At 42.1% G+C, this 22,153-nt stretch overlaps 1 protein-coding gene across 1 annotated transcript in view; it reads right to left on the minus strand.

Annotated features, from left to right (window-relative positions):
• Positions 1-22,153, minus strand: part of ARHGAP15 (Rho GTPase activating protein 15) — a 676,830-nt gene that overhangs the window by 264,906 nt on the left and 389,771 nt on the right. Inside the window, exon 9 of the mRNA XM_081095909.1 lies at positions 9,898-10,020. Within this exon, the coding sequence (XP_080952035.1) occupies positions 9,898-10,020 (123 nt within the window). The remainder of the gene's footprint in view (positions 1-9,897; positions 10,021-22,153) is intronic.

Here is a 22,153-nt window from a genome sequence, read left to right on the forward strand (position 1 = left end):
CTGAGTGTGGACCCTGATGAGGAGATAGGAGATAGGAGATAGGAGGTAGGATAATGTGCGAGCTCTGATATGGACTGTCACTAAGACATATTCAGTGTACACAGAATGTGGACTCTCCAACCCCAGTCATAGCAGAAGTAAGGAAGAAGCAGGTCCCTCTTTTCTCAAGTGTTATAGAAAATTCAACTCTTCTCATCACAGAGGAAACATTCATACATTTGTTCCAATTACCAAGCTCAGGTCAGGATGCAATTCTGTTTTCCTCCCCTTCCATTATCCACATTACCACAAAGTGAAATCATCAGCTAGCACTTTGTGTAAGCCATGGAGTGATCAAAACTGCACAGGAGAAAGTGAAGAGCCAGCACTGGCTTCAGATACAGGTCACAGGGTCTACAGGGGCCCTGAAACGCTAAGGAGAACTAAGCTAAAGAAGCTTCCATTGCCTCTGAAGCTGCGTTTAGGTGTCACCAGGGAACTATGTGGTAGGAGAAGACCTGCTGGAGAACAGCAGGGTATCAAGAACAAATGTTTAACCTTTAAAAAGGGGGATTCCTGTGAACACTGATGAGAGCCCTGTATCTCTTTCTTCTCTTCAGGTGGTTTCACGGAAGGAAGATTTAGGATGTGATTAGAGGATTGAAAGGGTCATAGGCCACCTCTCCAGAGGGCAGCAGCCTCCTGACACAAGAAGGAAATATCACGTTAGCCTGACTTTGGGTCATCTGCAACTGGTTGAGGATATGCCTCTGACAGCATATAAATCTTGACTGGGGCAATGCCAGGGATGGAAGGGAAGGTTTTGTACTTTTCTACAATCTACACCCACACAACTTGACTTTAAGCACAGGGTAGGCTTAAAGCATGATACAGATTTATGTTCTGAAGCAAACCTGTCTTTACCTGTTGCTGTTTCCTTACTGGTGTTCATGCTCTATTTCTTGTTATTATATAGAAACTTGTCAGTCCTGAAACTGCAGGGCTTAGTTAGAGACAAGATCTTCAACTGGCACCAGAATTACACTAATCATATAGGGTATGCCACAATTCTGGGAAACCTTTTAAGGACAGATAGTTTATGAAATGAATAAAAACAACATCTACCACCAGAGCAAAATTTAATATGGGCTTCAGAGGTCATTGGCAAAAAAAAAAAAAAAAAGCCAATATCCTGGTTCGGAATCAATTGGGTCTTGTCCTTCCTATATTCTCAGCATTTAGCATGGCTATACACACCATCCAGTCAGTTTTAGGATGAAAACCAGATATTATTCAGTATTTTCTTTTAGTTAAAAAAGGAGAAAGATATTGAGAACTTGACTCAAAGGGCAAGAACTGTAATTTAAAAGAAGGAATAAGGAGAATTATTATTACTATTGCTATTTACAAATACACACAATATAGTAGGTTAGACCAGGAAATTATTTTTATAGATACTAAAAATCAAGTAGTTATAAGTCACTATCTCAAATAATATTAAATTCTAACTAATGCCTGTGTAAAACGTTCTCTCTGCATAAGACAGTAAGTTCTTGAACCACAAGGAAACCGATTTATTATTCTGGCTTATTCTTTCTCCACTTACCTAATTCACTCCCATTTCTGGACCTCATTTTTCTCTTGTTGCTCTAAAGCTATTCTGCTCTCAATATCTCATAAGACCTGGATCATTTCCTCCCTGGATAACAGGCTTTTAAAATCCATGGGCTTAACCTGCTATCCAGGTGCACCTTTTTCTCAACATTTGCCATCTCTCATGGTGACCTGTGTGTTATTATTAAGCAAAAGCTAGCTATGTGGTTGGTACTCTATTACCAACACATTTGCTCCCAAGAGCCTTTAAATTACAGAAAGTGCCTGGGAACTATAAATGCAAGCGAACCAGGAAGCTTATAGGCCAAGATAAAGAAGCTTAAGGTTGGCTATTAATTTTGGCTAATATTAAATCATGACATAGCTCACTTGTAAGGATCACAGTTCAATTATGAATCATAAAAAAAGTTTAAGGAAAAGAAGATTTACAAGATATTTTTGGGCACATTCGTGCATATTGTGGAAGTTGTGAGAGTATTTCCGGGCCAAGCAATGACAGACCCATGCCCCAATATATAAATTCAAATACAATTATTCTCAGACTAACAATGATCAAGTGGCAAATTGGAGCATGCTGTATTCAAAGGTGTATTGCAATATTGCTCATATATTTTTTGCATGAATTAATAATGTGACAGGTCAGTTGCTCTGTCATATATAAGTTCTAACAAATTATTTAAAAAAATACTTTCCTCTTAACTCAATCATTTTGCTATCCATAAACATGGCTGTTGAAAGTGTAGGGCTGATAACTTGTATCTACAGTTTGAATGGCAAATATTTCTTTACTTCTCAATAAAATTGATATATTTTACAAAAGCACTATAATTTCAAAGACATTATTTCCTCTTATAACAGAAACCTTAAACAATTAGTTGTCTGTGTGGGTAATTACTTACTAGGTAAATGTCCTAACAATTAGATGGCACTCTGTAAGTGGGTATAGTTAGGAAATAAAATGAGCTCATGTTTATTTATATATAAAGAGTACATGATAAAAATTACCAAAAATATAAATATGAGTCAAGTGCAAATTATGTGTATACTTTCCTTAAAGTAAGTGAGTTACTCCTGCCTTACCTTGACACTTGTCTGGATGAATTTCTCAATCTTTAAAAGGCTACTTGGGAAAAAGGTTCTCTGGTGGCATCATGGGCATAATATGCTCTATAAATCTAAGTAGCAAAAGAAAGAAGAGGGAAATAAAGAAAGGGAAGAGAGATGAAAAGAAGGGAAAGGTAGAAGGACAGAAAGAAGGGATGAAGGAAGAATGGGAAGAAGACAAGAAGTTGCTGAACTGTCATGATAAGCTGGGCACTGTGCAAGGTTCTTTCCATATATCATTTCACTTAAATTTTATGATGTAAATGTCATTAATGAAAAAGTTAATAACCAAATATTAAGTTATATAGCTGGCAAATGGCAGAATCCAGATTTAAACCTAGCTTAGTCAAATTCTAAAGCTGCTATGTTTTCCAATAAACTCAATTTCCTTAATTGCAAAATAAAAGTTGAAAATTCTATAATCATTAAAAATTTATAAAGATGGATTCAGTTAATCAAGAGTATATGTCATTCTGCATTGTTTGGAAATATGAGATGCTTGAGGCAGATGTGAGTCCCTACAGATCACCCTACGGCAAAAGCATATCACTGACAAATTCTATCCATATATACAAAGCTTTAGCTAATCTTTGTACAGCCTCATCTACACTAATAAAAGACAAAGATGCTAATTGACCGTACTTTCACTACGCACTAAGCCACGCCCTAAGCCAATCAGAACTGCTATATGCAAATTAACCCAACCAAGATGGCAGCTGGCAGCCACGGAGCTGGAGCAAGCAGGAGACTTGCTTGCCTAGGCGATGGAGGAAGCCAAGCTTCCTGCCTGCCCTGAGCTCCGCTTATGGCAACAAAGTTTCAATTATAGAAGACAAATAAATCCCAGATACCTGCTTCCAACCAGCCTCCACTAGGAGCTTGGGTGGCTGGGGGTTGTGGCCAGCCTGCAAATAGCCATCAGCCCCTCACCCAGGCTGGCCAGGCACCCCAAGTGGGACCCCCACCCTGAAGGGGCTGTGGCCAGCCTGGAAACAGCCATCAGCCCCTCACCCAGGCTGGCCAGGCACTCCTATATAATAAAAAGGTAATATGAAAATTGACCCTAACAGCAGAACGACTGGGAATGACTGGTCACTGTGACACACATTGACCACCAGGGGGCAGACGCTCAATGCAGGAGCTGCCCCCTGGTGGTCAGTGTGCTCCCACAGGGGGAGCTCTGCTCAGCCACAAGCCAGGCTGCCAGCTGCCAGTACAGCAGTGGTGGTGGGAGCCTCTCCCGCCTCCTCAGCAGTGCTAACGATGTTGGACTGCAGCTTAGGCCTGCTCCCCGCTGGCAAATGGACATCCCCCGAGGGCTCCCGAGCTGCCAGAGGGATGTCTGACTGCCAGCTTAGGCCCAATTCCCTAGGGAGCGGGCCTAAGCCAGCAGGTGGTCATCCCCCGTGGGGTCCCAGACTGCGAGAGGGCACAGGCTGGGCTGAGAGACCGCCCCCCCCCCTCCCGAGTGCACAAATTTCTGTGCACCCGGCCTCTAGTTATATAATAAGAATGGGCAACCATTGCCCATCAGATATTTGAGCTAAGTCACTAATGTGATTAAAACAAAATTAGACAAATATGTAAAAGAAAGGAACCTATGTGAAAATGATGATTCAAAGAACTGGAAAGACCATTTTAAACTAAAAAAATAAAATAAAAAACAAATTTCACAGTGACAAAAAATTTACCTATTTCATTTCAATAAATTCAAAATATATAACCTATTTTCTGTTTTCCCACTTAATTAATATATATATGAAGTGCAAAGTACTATCCTCACTGTTAGTTATGGGGGTAGATTGGTCAGCAAAGCTTTTGCCCTTGTGGCATGTGAATGTGCAAATAAAACAAAACAAACAAACAAACAAAAAACAGAAGATAAGGAATGCATCCAAAACAATGGAAATACATTTTTAAAGTTAAAAATGAATTCATAAAAAGACAGGAGGATAAAATTGAGAATTCTTTCAGAATATGTGAAAAATCAACTGATGATCTGATACTCATGTCTTGAATATTCCAAAGGCAAGAAAAATTTAATGGAATAAACTTATCGACATAATAATAAAGTGAAAAAAATTCCAAAGCTGAAGAGAAGCACAATTCTTCAAGCTGAATTCCAAGCATAATAAAATTTTAAAATTCTGCCAGCTTTGCACATCATCTTGATTATAGAATCTCTAATAATAAAGACAAAAAACCCCAATGATGCTGAAAGAAAAAAAAAAAAGTCAAAGTAACAAAAATAAGAAATGGAATCTGCAACTCTGTATTCTAAAGGCAATGGAATTGTATGACCAATTAAACTATTGATCAAGTACATGGGGATTCTGAAGATATGTTTAGATAGTCAAGGTCTCATGTTTTCTAAATGAGCTACTGACGTTGTTACATAGCAATAAAAGAATTTAAAACAATAAAGACAAGGCATGGGATTCAGAAGCCAGTGAATACAACTCAGAAAAATCAGTGAAAGGAAGTCACAGGGTGACAAAGGTGAAGACTGAAAAGCAACCAAAGCAACTTGGTATAAGAAGGTGGAAGGATATTCTGGGGGACAAGACAGACATTTCTAGACTAGAATTTATATAGACTCTTTACATGAGATAATTAAACAAACCCTTAATAATGTAAAGGCCATGAAAGCAAGAAAAAAAGTAAACTCTGGGAGAAAAAGTTTGTATGAGAAATTCACAATCAAACAATATATCAAACTAAAAGATAGAATTAGTCCAGCATTGCTTTCAATTTCTACTAACATTATCCAGTATGGTTTTGCCCATATTAAGTGAAAGAAACTACTTTCTAAACATACAATTCTCTCTATCATTTCATATAAGGAAATACTACTTACTCCTAAAAAAACCCCAAGCAATTGTTATCTTTTCTAAAAAGTGTGTTGCCAGATGTTTTCTGTTCTTGGATGTCAATGCTGTTACTTGAAAGATTACATAAAGTAGTTTGGCTGATGCTAAAGTTATTATTTCAGTTCTAAAAGCAAGTAGAGGATCTGTACACACATACCTACCACCCTAAAATGCACCCTCTCAATTCAATAATTTATGTATTAAATTGATTCAAGTTTATTTCCAATGAGGTATTTAATGCAATAAATGCATATCACATGACCTCACTTATATGTGGAATCTAATGAAGAAAATAACTGATGAACAAAACAGATCCAGAGACACTGAAACATGCAACAGACTGACATATTTCAGAAGGAGGGGAGGCGGATGAGAAGAGATTAAACAAAGAATTTATATGCATATATACAAAGCCAAAGAATTTATATGCATATATACAAAGCCCATGGACAGACATTAGTGAGGAGGAAGGACTGGGGAGGGGGCCGGAACAGGGTGGAGAGGATCCAAGGGGGAAAAAAGGGGGAACATTTGTAATACTTTCAACAAAAAAGTTAAAAAAAATAAAATAAAACAAAAGCGCTCACCATCTCCCCCCTCCCACACCCCCTTTGCCAAATGTGAAAGCAGTTGGGGAAATGGAAGGCTTTTCAGAAGCTACCCCTGCAATGGGACAGTGATTGCTGCACCCACCTGAACTATGAAGATTTCTCTCCGTTGGGTGGTCATTCAGAATTATCTTGGGGCCCCTTTTTGGCATCACAGTGTGCCCTTCTCATTACTCATATTAAAAAACTAGAAAATTCAGCCATATCAAGTAACTCCAGATCTATATTAGAGCCAATGAAATCACATATTGGCCAGGAGTCCCTGAGTACAAAAAACGTTTTGAAGAAAGGGTTTTTGACTAAGTTTGGACCATATGATATTGGGACAATTCTTTTTTCACAGTTATACTGGGCATTATAAAGTCAATAAAGCACGGCCCTTCCTGACTCTAAGGGGGTGCTCCATAAAGACCGGCTGAATTCAAAGCTCAGGCCTCTCAACCTCTTGGCAACATGGCATGAAAGACTAACCACTGTGAAAGTGTCTGTGAGCCTGCGAAGCCCCCCCAGGAAGCAGGAAGCACACTGTAAGATCCCACCTACCTCACACAGCTTTCCTGAACCTTGACAAAGAAGGGCTGTATTCTGGTCTGGACAATTAGACAGTTTAAAGAATATGATCCATAATCTTTGGGCACATGCACCACAGAACAATTTAAAACGCCATTTTTGCTTTTTCTAAATAATTTTCCTTGAAAAAGTTAAGTCATTTTACTTGGAGAAATTAACTATTTAACCATTAATCATTCATTTATTTTATATAATTTTTATAGCCCTTCAAAACCTCTGAGACTTTTTCCTTAGGTATGCTAACAATATAAACTTAAAGTATTAAATTATACTGGGCCTATAGCTTTAAAAATTGGTTTAATACTTTTTACTCAGTTAAAAAAAATCACAGTAAAAGCCTTTAAAAAATTCATAGTAAAACTGAAACAATCCCAAGAAGTGACTATATTTGCATAATGATCTGTATTTGGAAGAAAATTCCACTGGAGACAACAATGGCAGCTTATCAAATCAGAATTTCACAAAGATTTTCCATAGCCCTACTAATGAATACTGACTCATTGGTCAGCGATGGTGAAAACTTAATGGGGCTGGAATATAGGAAATGAACACAGCAGAGTGTGCTCAGGGGTTCCACTGCATCAGCATGAAGGCTGCATTAGGCATCCAGCATCTCTGGTGCTCTCCAAGACCAATCCTAGAGCACCACAGTTATTAATTCCTTAGCATTTTGATTGGGCCAGACCCTGCCACTGAATTAAAAGACTTTTCATGTTTCCAGAGGCATGAAAAATTTAGACTTTATGTCAGATTGGGATTGTTTGGGCTAATAATCTGGTTTTATTTGATTTTTTTCCAAATGGCAGGTAACCTGCAACTGAATCCTATGTAAAAAAATGACAATCTATGGGGCCCAGCCAGCATGTCTAAGTGGTTGAGCATCAACCTATGAATCAGGAGGTCATGGTTCAATTCCGGGTCAAGGTACATGCTGGAGTAGGGGGCTCCATCCCACATGTCTAAGTGGTTGAGCATCAACCTATGAATCAGGAGGTCATGGTTCAATTCCGGGTCAAGGTACATGCTGGGGTAGGGGGCTCCATCCCTAGTGGGGGTTGTGCAGGAGGCAGCCAATCAATGATTTTCTCTCATCATCGATATTTCTTTCTCTCTCTCCATCTCCCTTCATCTCTGAAATCAATAAAAATATATTTAAAAAAGAAGAGAAAATGATAATCTATAGGATGAATTCTAAGGTAGAAATAAAGATAGTAGGTCTAATATTATATTAGAGGCCTGGTTCATGAAATTCATGCACTGGGGGGAGGGTCCCTCAGCCGGGTCTGTGCCCTCTCGCAGTCTGGGACCCCTCAGGGGATGTCCGCCTGCTGGCTTGGGCCCGATCCCGGGATCAGGCCCAAGCCGGCAATCAGACAACCTCTAGCAGTCCGGGGCCTCACAGTCCAGGACACCTCCTCCTTGCCACCCGCCTGCAGTGGAGGCAGGAGAGGTTCCCACCACTGCCACTGCACTCACAAGCCTTGATCCTGGCTTCTAGCTGAGCAGCGCTCCCCCTGTGGGAGCTCAATGACCACCAGGGGGCAGCTTCTGCATTGAGCATCTGACCCCTGGTGGTCAGTGCGAGTCATAACAACCAGTCATTCCATAGATCTTACACTGTTTTGTTTGGTCAACTTGCATATTAGGGTTTTATTATATAGGATGTAATTGAATTTGTAGAGGATCAAATATTGTCTGTGGCACTGAAAAGGACATTTTCAGAGTAAAAGTTTGAGATGAGCCAATTCAAAATATGTGATATTTCCACCCCTAAATGCTTGCATTGTAAGAATTCTCCACTCTATTAGTGATACCTATGTCCATGCTTCACAAAAATTCCACCTTCTAGGTTTGGTTCAAAATGACAGATTATTTTTGTGATAAGTTCATTTGTTTCAAAATAAACTGAAATTGTTAGGTCAAACAGCTAATTGTGAACTATTTAAATAATTATTTTATTAAGTATTGCTAAAATATGAAAATCTGCTTTGCCCTCTTCCTGAGAAAAATGGTATATTAAGTCATCTTTTGACTTCTATAAGTCTTTCAACCTTGTTTTGAGTTTATTGTAGCCCATTTTCAATTTAAAAAAAAATATTTAACTTTAAAATATACTCATCAGTTAGAAAATCTGAAAAACAGGTAGAATAATGGACTTGGCACATATGTTTCCTTGGTCAGGAAAATAACATCTTTTTGCTTTGTGATCTATAAGTTAATTTCCAGTTACAGATTTCTACATCCTTGGTTCAATCTATCCATTCATCCTTTCATCCATCTGGCATGCTAACTAATAAAAAAAAAGTAATAAATAATAACTTTAATAGCAGTGAATATTAATTGAATACTTATATTCCAGAAATTGTTAAATGTTTTACATGAATTATCTCATTTATTTCTCTCAGTACTTCTGTCAATGATGGGTGTAAGTATTCCCATTTAAAAGATGAGATAATTGAGGTCAGAGAGATCATAACTAGTCCAATGTCATTACAAATGAGTGGTAGAACCAAGGTCTGAATTCCAATTAGGGTAATGCCAGAGTTTATCTTTTTCTATTCTGGTGGTTAGATTGTGCTAGGATATCTTATTATTTACTTTAGATATATTTGCAGAAGTACCTGCTAATTTAAGTTTAGTTTGCGCTCTCAGCTTCCAGTTCTCAAATCCCCAAATTTTCATGATACTCATTTGTCTTGGACTTCCTTCCTAACACTTCTTCCTAGAATTTACTTCAGACAATGACTAGGATGATCAGATAGATTATCATCAAATCAGGACATGCTTAAGAGTGGAAAGGGATGCGTTCCTAAGCATACTGGGATGATGGGTATAAACTGGAATTGTTCAGACACAAGGAGACGTGGAGTCATTCTGATGGGCCTCTAAGATATCTCTTCTCTATTCCTGGCGCAGAGCTCAGATCTGAGGGCAAAATTAGGTATTTCTTGCAATAATTCTATGATGCACCCTTTAATTTCTCAGGATTATTTTTCTGGACAATTATCTTTTCTCTCCTATAGAGCAGAACATCCAATAAGCAACCTAAAAAGAATAAAAAATCCTAATATTCCTTTAGAGCTGAATAGCTATGGTCACAGAGGCACATTCATTTATCATTGTTACTGTAAAAAGTATAAAATGTTTTGTACCTTTAATAAGTCCTTTTTCTTGCAGAGTTTTCAGGGAAGGTCTTCGGGTAATAAACTTCTTTAATCTGCTTTTAACTCGGTTTTTGTCGTTTGTATCGGAAGCACTATGATGCAGTCTGAACACTGGAGATTAAAAAAAAAAAGGCAGAGGCTTTCAGTAAATTTCTCCTTTATGATTATTACTTTATGCTAATATGAATAGAAAACAGTAGTTATGGAACAACTCCCTGAATTAATGGCTTAGGCCCTTCTGCTTAGACAGGGCATATGAGCAAAAATTTGCCCATATGAAAATATTAGCTCGGCTGCAACGGGAATGTGCAATGAGAATGTGGTTAGCTCCATACGGTCACAATTTATTTTCATTTTTATTCCCTCATAGTTAACAAAATAACCTTTGTTGGGCAATTCTACCCATCTGTATCTATATACAAAATTAAGTTCAAAGCAAAACTTCTAAACAAGGGGGAAAACACTTCAGAACTGTTAATTTTCATTAATTAGAATTATATATTGCCTGTAGGTAATTCAGGTATTTTCAAAGGTCCTAATTGCCCAAATAATTATGTCAATCTTCTTCTTTTAAAAAAAGTATTTTTTATTGATTTTAGAGACAGAAGAAGGTAGAGGTAGAGAGAGAAATACTGATGTGAAAATGCAACATCTATCAGCTGTCTCTTGCATGCCCCCTATCAGGGATAGAGCCCTCAACCCAGACATGTGCCCTGACTGGGAATCAAACCACTAACCAACTTTCAGTACACTGGACCATGCAACCAACTGAACCACATTGGCCCAGGGCAGTATTCTTCTTTTATCTTAACCCAAAGTGATTTCTTTTTCTGAAGCAGATATTTCTTATTCTTGTTAATGATGTCAAATTACCACCAGTTCTAGGGCAAATTGTGGAACACAAATTTGCCTCAAACATTTTCCTTGTCTTCAGCAGTCTGCTATCCCCAGCTTCCTATCTTCACCTTTATCTTCAAAATTAGGTGAGTATCAAATTAATTCCTGAACAAATATTAGCTGAATCTCTACTGATTATCAAGCTCCATGCTAAAGGCTATGAATTCAATCCATCTATAAAAAAGGCTAATATGCTAAGTGTCCTTCTCTCCATCTAGGTAATGACGTCAAGTAGCAATACCTGGCTACCCCTCCCTAGCAATGACTAGCCTTGCAGTTTCTTCAGCCCAGAAACACAACTTGCTTGATAGCCAGGTAAAAACATTTTACACTGTAACCAAATGTCGGGGAAGTGTTTTCCCGAGCCTCATCTCATTTGATCCTCACAGAAGTCCTGGATTAGGTAAATAGGAGACTCAGTGGAATCCTATTTTCTTTTCATTAGCCAGAAAATGGAGATTTAGAAAACTTAGAAATTTGACCCAACTGAAAAGAAGTAAGAAATGGTGGAACTTGGAAATGACTTTAGGTTTTCTCACTGCCCAGAATATAGTTAAACACTGCTACAGTAAAATATTTTACCCTTTGTTTTCCCTGCATGATCTATAATAATAATCTGCTTCATGTTGATATTTATTGCTGTGTTGCTGAAAATCACCTGAAAGAGAAGTTGGGGTGCTTCACTGGGCTGGGAAAAGTTTAGCTAAATCACAAATCAGGTCTAATTAAGCAAGTTTTCCTATCTAATAAAAGAGAAACATGGTAATTGGCGTAAGACCGCTACCCTTCCCATTGGCTAATCAGGGCGATATGCAAATTAACTGCCAGCCAAGATGGCGACCGGCAGCCAGGCAGCTTGAAACTAACATGACGCTTGCTTGATTCAGTGACGGAGGACTCCACCGCTCCCCGCCTGGCGCAGCAGGCCTCAAAGCTGCAACTCTAAGCAACTAGGTAACAAATATAGAAGCCGCCGGGCTTCAGCCAGCAGGATCACAACATTGTAAGCAAAGGCCAGAAACCTACTTTCAGCAGCGGATGCCTAAGAGCTGGAGCCAAGCCTCAGAGCTAAAAGCTGGCCCAGAATAAAAAAAAACAAAAAACAAAAAAACAAAAAAAGGAGCGGTTGGGAGCTTCAGTCACCCCCAGCCTGAAAACAGCCATCAGCCCCTCACCCAGACTGGCCAGGCACCCCAGTGGGAACCCCCACCCTGATCCAGGACACCCTTCAGGGCAAACCAGCCAGACCCCACCCGTGCACCAGGCCTCTATCCTATATAGTAAAAGGGTAATATGCCTCGCAGCACCGGGATCAGCGGAGCCAAGAGGCCTCCCGGCACCAGGATCAGCGTGACAGGGGGCAGCGCCCAAACCCCCTGATCGCCCTGTGGCTCTGTGTGTGACAGGGGGCGGGGCCACAACCTCCCTATCCACCCTGCTCTGTCCATGACAGGGGAAGGCGCCCAACCCCCTGATCAGCCCTGCTCTGTGCCTGATACGAGGGAACTCCCCAACCCCCTGATCGCCCTGCGGCTCTGTGTGTAACAGGGTGCGGAGCCCCAACCCCCCCACCCCACGGGCCCTGCTCTGTGTGTGACGGGGTAGAGCCATAACCTCCCCATCGGCCCTGCCCTGAGTGTGAGAATGGCGGCGCCCCAACCCCCTGATCGGCCCTGCTCTGTGGGTGATAGAGGGCGGCGCCCCAACCGCCTGATGGGCCCTGCTCTGTGCGTGACAGGAGGCAGCGCCCCAACCCCCTGATGGGCCCTGTTCTGTGCGTGACAGGGGGGACCTCCCAAGTCCCCTGATCGACCCTGCTCTGTGCGAGACAGGGGGGAGCTCCCCAACGCCCTGATTGACCCTGCTCTGTGCTTGACAGGGGGGAGCTCCTCAACCCCCTGATCGGCCCTGCTCTTTGTGTGACAGGGGGCAGTGCCCCAACCCCCTGATTGGCCCTGCTCTGTGCGTGACAGGGGGTGGTGCCGCAACCTCCCCATCGACCCTGCTTTAAGTGTGACAGAGGGCGGTGTCCCAACCCCCCAATTGGCCCTACCCTGAGCGTGACTGAGAGTGGCATCACAACCTCCCAATCCGCCCAGCTCTGTGCATGACAGGGGGCGGCGCCCCAACTACCCAATCGGCCCTGCTCTGAGCCTGACCAGGGGCTGCACCTAGGGATTAGGCCTGCCCTCTGCCACCCGGGAGCAGGCCTAAGCCAGCAGGGCGTTATCTCCTGAGGAGTCCCAGACTGTGAGAGGGCACAGGCCGGGCTGAGGGACCCCTCCCTCCCCTCCGAGTGCACAAATTTTTGTGCACCAGGCCTCTAGTATATATATAAAAGGCTAAGTTGACTCGTGCATACGTGATACATATAAAGCTCTTGCTGGCGCCAATCGCATCTGTGTGTTACAATCTTTACAATCTGTCATTGTCGATCATGAATTTGGTTGACACTTCTGTTATAGAGAAAGGGCAAATAGTGATATTCAAATATTTCTTCTAATTAATTTCCTTTCAATGTGCATGAATTCGTGCACCAGGGCACTAGTGATAAACATAACACTTAAAATCTGGGCCTTCATTAAGCATAGAGTCTAAATACTTTCAAGTTATCTTATTATGAACTAGAGGCTCAGTGCACAAAAATTCATGCACTGGGGGGTCCCTCATCCTGCCCTCCCTCCTCTCCCAGTCCAGGAGCCCTAAGGGCATGTCCTACAGACAGTTTAGGCCCACTCACTATGGCCTAAGCCGCATTTTGGCCTCACTCTGTGGGAGGCGACCAGGCTGATCAGGGGAAGGCGCTGCCCCCATCACACTGCTGCTGCTACCACTGCCGCCCATGGTGGCTGTGAGGCCTGAGCTCCGGGCCTCACAGCCACTGGGGCTCATGGCTGCCTGAACCCACCAATGTTGTGAGCCTATGGCTGCTGCCTGAGCCCATGGCTTCCATGAGCCCCGTGCTTTGCAGCCACCAGGGCTCATGGCTGCCTGAACCCATGACTGTTGTGAGCCCATGCCTTCTGTGAGCCCCAGGTCTTGCAGCTGCCGGGGCTCACAGCAGCCTGAGTCCACAGTTGCTTGAGGCCCGGGCCTTGCAACCACCGGGGCTCGTGAATGCCTGAGTCCTATGCCTCACAGCCGCTGGGACTCAAGGCTGCCTGAGTCCTGGGCCTCACAGCTGCTGGAGTTCAAGGCTGCCTGAACCCATGGCTGCCTGAGCCCTGGGCCTCGCAGCCACTGTGGCTTTGTCTGAATGGACATCCAGATCAATGTCTGGAAGACGTCTTCCCTAATTAGCATATTACCCTTTTATTTGTATAGATGCTTGATAGGAATTTGTCTCTATAAGATATCGATATTCACTGGGCCCGCCACTGTCTTAACTCAATTGACATAATGTGAGGATTTGGGGTACTTGATTAGGTACAAAGAAGCTCTTTTCCTTCCGAATCATACCTTACAACAGTGGTTCTCAACCTTCTGGCCCTTTAAAACAGTTCCTCATGTTGTGACCCCCAACCATAAAATTATTTTCGTTGCTACTTCATAATTGTAATTTTGCTACTGTTATGAATTGTAATGTAAATATATGATATGCAGGATGGTCTTAGGCGACCCCTGTGAAAGGGTCGTTCGACCGCCAAAGGGGTTGAGACCCACAGGTTGAGAACCGCTGCCTTAGAATAAGCCATTCATTCAAGTGGATGAATAATAACATACCTAAAATGTACTAAGACCTTACTATGTGCTTGGTACTCTTCTAAGCATCTAACATAATTTAACTTTATTCTACTGCAATGTAAGCTCCATGTGGGCAGGAATTTTAATTTAGTTTTGTAGATGTTGTTCACTTATGTGTCCCTAATATCTCAAATATTATTTAGCATATAGCAAAGTTCAGCCAAAATTTATTGAATCAATTCTCACAATGACCCAATGACCTTTAGAAATATGTATAAGAATCCTACATATTTTGGTGATGAAGAAGCTAAGGCAAAGAAAATAAATAACTTGTTCAAGGTCAGGTCTGGATCTGAGGCCAGTCTCAAATAATTTTTATAGTACTCTCAATTATTGATGTACTAGAGGCCCAGTGCACAAAATTCGTGCAAGGGTAGGGTCCCTAGGCCTGGCTGGCAAGCAGGGCCCATCAGAGCCTTCTGGCTGACGTCCGGGGCCTTTCTTTGTTTCATTCCGCCCCCTGGTGGTCAGTGCACGTCATAGCGAGCAATCGTACTCCCAGTCTCCCATTTGAACTCCCAAGGAGGCACTCTGCATATTAGCCTTTTATATATATACTAGAGGCCCAGGGCATGAAAATTCATGCATGGGAGGGGGATCCCTCAGCCTGGTCTGTCCCCTCTCACAGTCCAGGAGCCCTCAGGGGTGGGAGAAGACCTGGCGATCAGGGGAAGGCGACACCCCATCACACCTCTGCTGCTGCCACTGCCGGCAGCACAAGCCTCAGCTGGCCCTGGTTACCTGAGCCTCGTGTGGCCCTGGGCGGCTTGGGGCAGAGGGGACTGGGGGACTCCAGAGGCAGGCGCACAGAGTGGCCGGGCCCGCCTGGGGGCAGGCCCGGCCTTACCACACACCTGCTGCCCCACTGCCCAGCGGGGCTGAGGGGACTGGGCGCTGCCATCTTGTGGCTGTGGGTGCCACCATCTTTGAGGGCAGGCAGTCAATTAGCATATCCCCTCCTTATTGGCTGTGGGTGCCGCCATCTTTGAGGGTGGGGCAGCAATTAGCATACTCCCTCCTATTGGCTGTGGGCACCATCATCTTTGCAATGATGTGAGGGTCAATTAGCATATTCCCTCTTTATTAGATAAGATATTTAGATTGGTGAAAGAATGGAAGATAAAGGAAAATAAAAAATATCAAGAGCTCAGTTACACGTGTAAAATGAAAATGTTCAATCAAATACGTGTTGTTTTTTTTTAAAGTAGTTCTTGGGTCCAAAACATTTTGCTAAATTCTAGTTGTAAGGAAACTAGACTTGAGTCATCCTATCCCATCATAAAGAACTCAGAAGAAAAAAGAGAAAGAGACTTAGGAAGGAGCTGAAACTTGCAAAAAAGAAATTGCCTGAATTTAGAGGATTTGAGGTCAAATGTTTCTAGTGGGGTCTCTAAGGAGTCCACAAAAGTGCCTAAGGGGGACTGCTTTAAAAAGTCTGCCTGAAACTAAACTAACTTCTTACACCATGCACAAGAATAAACTCAAAGCAGATTAAAGACTTAAATGTTACACTCAAAACCATAAAAATTCTAGAAGAAAACATCGGCAGTAATGTCAGACATTTCTCATAGCAATATTTTTTCTGATATATTGCCTTGGGCAAGGAAAACAAAAGAAAAAATAAACAAATTGCATTATATCAAACTAAAAAGGTTTTGCACAGTAAAGGAAACCATCAACAGAATGAAAAGACAACCCCCTGAATGGAAAAACATATTCGCCAATTATACTTTTGATAAGCAATAAATACCCAAAATTTATAAAGAGTTTATAAACTCAACACCAAAAACCAATCTAATTTTAAAAAGGGCAGAGGACCTGAATAGACACTTATCCAAAGAGGACATACAGGGGGCTAATAGACATCTGAAAAGATTCCCAATTACACTAACCATCAGGAAAATGCAAATTAAAACCACAATGAGATAGCACCTTACACCTGTCAGAATAGCTATGGTCAACAGATTAACAACAAGTGTTGGCAAGGATGTGGAGAAAGGGGAACCCTGTGCGCTGCTGGTGGAAATGCAGATTGGTGCAGCCACGGTGGGAAACATGTAGTTATCTCAAAAAATTAAAAATGGAACTGCCTTATGACCCAGTGATTCCACTTCTGGGACTATATCCAAGAAACTCAAAACACTAATTCAAAAGAATATATGTACTCCCATGTTCCCTGCAGCATTATTTACAACTAGAGGCCTGATGCAAGAAAGTCAAGCGTGGGTACGGTCCCTAGGCCTATCCTGCTATTAGGGCCATCTTCCCCGGCAGCCAGCCCTACCCCCACACCGCCACCCACCCAGGTTCCCAGTTTGCCATCGGGCAATCAGAACCTGACAGCTGGGGCGCGAGGGACTGAGAGGTTGGCCGGTCCCACCTGCTTGTGACCCTGTCCCCACCGCGGGACACCCTCTGTGTGGGGGGCGACTGGCGAGGTGCGAGCTTTGACCTGGCACAGCCCACATCCCCTGCCAACCACCCCTGGTTCCCCATTCACCATCGGGTGATCGGAGCCTGCCGGCCAGGCGGAAAGACCAAGAGGTCAGCCATTCCCACCCGCTCACTGGCCCCACCCCCACCACAGGTCACCCGCTGTGTGTAGGGAGACCAGTGGGGCGGGGATCTTGGCCTGGCATCGCCCACATCCCCCACCACCCACCCACAGGTCCCCATTTGCCATTGGGCGATTGGAGCCTGCGGGCCGGGGGTAGGGACCAAGAGGTGGTCAGTGCACCTTCATAGTGACTGCTTGAGTGGTCATTCTGCCGTTATGGTCACTGGGCTTTTATTATATAGGATAGCTAAGATTTAGAAGCAGTCAGAGTGCTCACCAATAGATGAGTGGATAAAAAAGCTGTGGTACATTTACACAGTGGAACACTATTCAGCCATAAAAAAGGAAATCTTACCTTTTGTGCCAGCATGGATAGACCTGGAAAGTATTATGCTAAGTGAAATAAGTTAGGCAGAGAAAGACAAATGCCATATACTTTCACTTACATGTGGTATCTATTGAACAAAATAAAGTAGCAAAATAGAAACAGACTCATAGATACAGAGAACAGACTGATAGCTGTCAGAGGAGAGGTGGACTGGGGGCTGGGTTAAAAAGTTGAAGGGATTAAGCAAAGAAGAAAAACTCATAGACACAGGCAACAATATGGTGATTTTGAGAGGGAAAGGGGGTGAGGGCTGGTAGAAGAGGCTAAAGGGGGGATAAATGGTGATGGAAGGAGACTTGACTTGATGTATTTGATGTATTTAGAATTGTATACTTGAAACCTATATAATTTTATTAACCAATGTCACCCCAATAAATTCAATAAAAATTAAAAAGAAAATGTCTGCTGGCCCAGAGTGTGAAAAGTCACATTAAAACTGGTCAAATAAAGATACTTTTGAGTCTTTATTCCCCTAGCTTTGACCACAACGTTGTTGCAAACTTGTGTTAGCAATAGGATGAGAAATCAGGATGAAATTTAAGGCTAAGGAAAGAAAGGAAGACATCCTGCCTTCCTCCTAGTTAGGTGAGGAGTGGTTTTCATTTTAAACTAAGCTAGAAGTTATATCACATGAGATTGGGTACTATTAAATACTGAATTAAGATAATATTTGCTATTTAATAGGACCATAATATTCTATACTATCTTAAAGCAGGATTCTTTTTTTTTTAAATATATTTTATTGATTCTCCACAGAGAGGGAGAGGGACAGAGAGCCAGAAACACCGATGAGAGAGAAACATCGACCAGCTGCCCCCTGCACACCCCCCACTGGGGATGTGCCCGCAACCGAGGCACATGCCCTTGACCGGAATCGAACCCAGGACCCTTGATTCGTCAGGCCGACGCTCTATCCACTGAGCCAAACCGGTCAGGGCAAAGCAGGATTCTTAAGCATGGTGTTATTGACATTGTAGGTCAGACAGTTGTTTTTTTTGTTTTGTTTGTCTGTTTGCTATGTTTTATTTTTGTTTTGTTTTTATAGGGTTGACCTGTGAAGGAGGAGTAGACTGTTGAGAACCCTCTCTGGCCTCTACCCACAATATGCCAGTAGCACCTCCTCCTTAGTTGTGAACATCAAAAATGTCTCCAGACATTGTCCTGGGGTGGGGAGGAAGGGAATAAAAAATTGTTCCCTGTTGAGAATCACTGCCTTATATTGAAGGGAAAAGTTATAAGACCTGCTTAATCTCTCATTTATTGGTAGTGTGAGGTCTATTCACACACTGAGAAACTGTAAAGGACCTATAAAAAGTAAAGAAATAAGTAAATAAAATTATTTTAGCAATTTCTATACAATATCTCTATATAACTATACTAGAGGCCCGGTGCATGAAATTTGTGCAGGGGGTTGGGGGGTGTCCCTCAGCTCAGCCTGCACCCTCTCCGATCTGGGACCCCTTGAGGGATGTCCGACTGCCCGTTTAGGCCCGATCCCAGTGGGACAGTCGGACATCCCTCTCACAATCCAGGACTGCTGGCTCCCAACTGCTCATCTGCCTGCCTGCCTGATTGCCCCTACCCACTCCCCTGCCAGCCTGATCAATGCCTAACTGCTCCCCTGCCAGCCCAATTGTGCCTAACTGCCCTCCCCTGCTGGCCTAGTCGCTGTTAACTTTCCTCCATTGCCAGCCTGGTTGCCACTAACTGTCCTCCCCTACAGGCTGGGTCGCCCCTAACTGCCCTCCCCTGCCAGCCCGATAACCCCTAATTGTCCTCTTCTGCCAGCCCAGTCACCCCTAACTGCCCTCCCCTGCCGGCCTGATTCACCCAAACTGCCCTCCCCTGCAGGCCTGGTCCCGCCCAACTGCCCTCCCCCTTTCAGGCCTGGTCCCTCCCAGCTGCCCTCCCCTTCTGGCCATCTGGTGGTGGCCATCTTGTGTCCACATGGTGTGGCCATCTTGTGTATTGGAGTGATGGTCAATTTACATATTACTTTTATTAGATAGGATATCATATATATGATAGATTAGATGTATATATACATATACAAATCGGTGTACATATATACATATATATTTACAACATATTTTTAAATGAATTGGTTATAAAAGTACAACTACAATCATGTAAAGTGGGTCAATGGGTCTATCACTTAGAAATGTGGGAATCACTGCTGTAGACCAGAGCATCCTGACTGCTGTGCCTGGAAGAATGGTTATATAGGGTGAGAGTTATGGATGCTGTACAGGTGCAGAATGAGCCACCCAAGATGTGCTTCAGTGCTATACAGATTATTTTGAACTAAAGGCAACCTAGACCTTGCAGGTTCAAGAGAAATTTCTGCTTGCCCCTTAACTATCTAGAAGAATTTAAATTAAGACTCTGGCTCAGCTAACACAGCTCAGTGGTTGAGCATTGACCTATGAGCCAGGAGGTCTCAGTTTGATTCTCGTTCAGGGCACATGGACGGGTGACGGGCTTGATCCCCAGTGTGGGGCATGTAGAAGGTAGCCAATCAATGATTTTTTCTCATCATTGATGTTTCTATCTCTCTCTCTCTCCTTCTCCATCCCCCTCTTTGAAATCAATAAATATATAAATTATAAATATATATATATATATATATACACACACACACACACACAGCTGGCCCAAGAATTACCACCATAAATGACTTTTTATGTACCTATATGGCAGGGCAAACTAATACTCATTGAACATGTGCTCTCCCTGCAATTACCCTTGAAGCCCCAAGGTGCATTACCTCATCCCTAGCTCAGAACATCTTATATACATCAATTTCCCCTTTTGTCTCTGAGTCTGTCATGTAGGTGGGGATGGGGGATTTCTGACCCTCTCATATATTCAGGGTTCCAATTCAGGGTTCCAAAGGGATCTTAGTAGAGGAACTGACCTCAGGTCATTTTGGAGAAACAGGAAGTGCCATTAGCAACAATTGCTTTTACAGGACCATGAATATCAGGCATTAACTGATTCAAAATTGTATGATTGGGTCATTCTGGGTGTCTGAATATACTGTGCCTACATGATATGCTGTCAACTTCCATCTGGATCCAGCCATTGTCCTGACCACCAGTCGTATATGATCTGCTTCAGCTAACGACTGTATTAAAGCCCATGGGTCTGGGTTCTATATTCAAAACTGAAGGAACACTTACATCTTTCAGAAAAAGAATCTGCCTCGTAATTTTGGTCTCAAGTCTGCCTTTGAAATGATATGGAATAATCAATCTACATGTTCAAAGGTTACCAAAGATTATGTTTTCTATTTCTAGTCTTACCTCAAAAATCTTTTCATTGTCCATGACAAAATGCCAAGAAATACAGAGCAAAGTAAGTATTTTTCCTGCTACTTTAGAATTAGTAAAAATGATGTCATGAGGAGGAACTTTGCAAATTAAAACACATACACACAGTATAAATGCGAGATTATGAAAATAATTATATAGTGAGTTATGCCTTTTTGAAAACCCTTAGGTAATCTGGTGATAGTATTCTTAATTACAGATATATATATGTCTATTATTTTGTTTTCAATAACACTATCTGGCTATTTTCAAAAGCTTTATCTTGTTTCCTCCTCATACAGACTGTGGAATCAGCAGAGACCTGGATATCCTCGTGCAGTTTTTAGCACAGCCAAACTCTCCAAAGTTGCCTCTGATGATGACTTTCCTGGAGACAGAGTAGATCTTCAACTTCCATTTCCTGATGCCATAAATAATCCTCAGATGACAAGTCAAATTACAAGGCCTTTGCTATCATTCATTTTGCTCATTTTGTTCTAAGGCAAGTTATGTACAAGTTAAAGTCAATAGATGACTACAATATTTGGCATACCTTTTATTAACAAAATAACTTGGAAAGCACTATAATTATCAACTAAAAGTGTGACAAACACATGGGTACAAAGCAAAGTCCATCACTGGGTCCCTGTGAACAGCACTAAAAGTATTTGAATATTATGGTTTACAAACCGATTTTAATAGCCAAACTATAAAACAGTTTACACTTCTCTGTTGTCAAGGTAGAGACCCTTGCCAAATTGTTCATTTTAAGTAAATACAACATAACCAATTAAGGAAAGCAAAACTTAAACACATGCCTATGATAATCAGGACATAGTTTGCTTCTGATTTCACTACTGATTTTAACAGAACAGTGTTCCTTCCATTTTCCCACAGCACCCAAGTGACCCCACACATACTTTTAGAAACTTGTAATCACACAGTGCAAATAAAAGGACACTTTACTGGAAAATGCAGTGTGGTACAATAATCCATCATTTATGAAAAATAGAATTCAGCCTTTTCTTTTTCCTCAGAGACTCAACTTCTTTTTGAGGGTGAAGCTTACTGCAATTTAAAGATTTATGTTAAGCCAATGAGCAGTTTTTTCCGTTCCCATTTAAACTTCTTATTCAAAAATAAAAAAGAGACTAAAGAGATACGGGCTTAAATTCCAAAGCATTTAATCTGATGTACAATGGAATCACTCGTAATTTTACATATTTTCACCTCTATGAAAAATTAATCCGAACTGGATTAGCTTGCCAGGTATTCTAGAACTTACTTTTATTTCGTTTATGCTTTGCTCTTTCCCCCCCATGGATGGGTGATCTTTTCTTTCAAATG

This window comes from Myotis nattereri (genome assembly GCF_964212035.1).
Source record: "Myotis nattereri genome assembly, chromosome: 7".
NCBI lineage: Eukaryota > Metazoa > Chordata > Mammalia > Chiroptera > Vespertilionidae > Myotis > Myotis nattereri.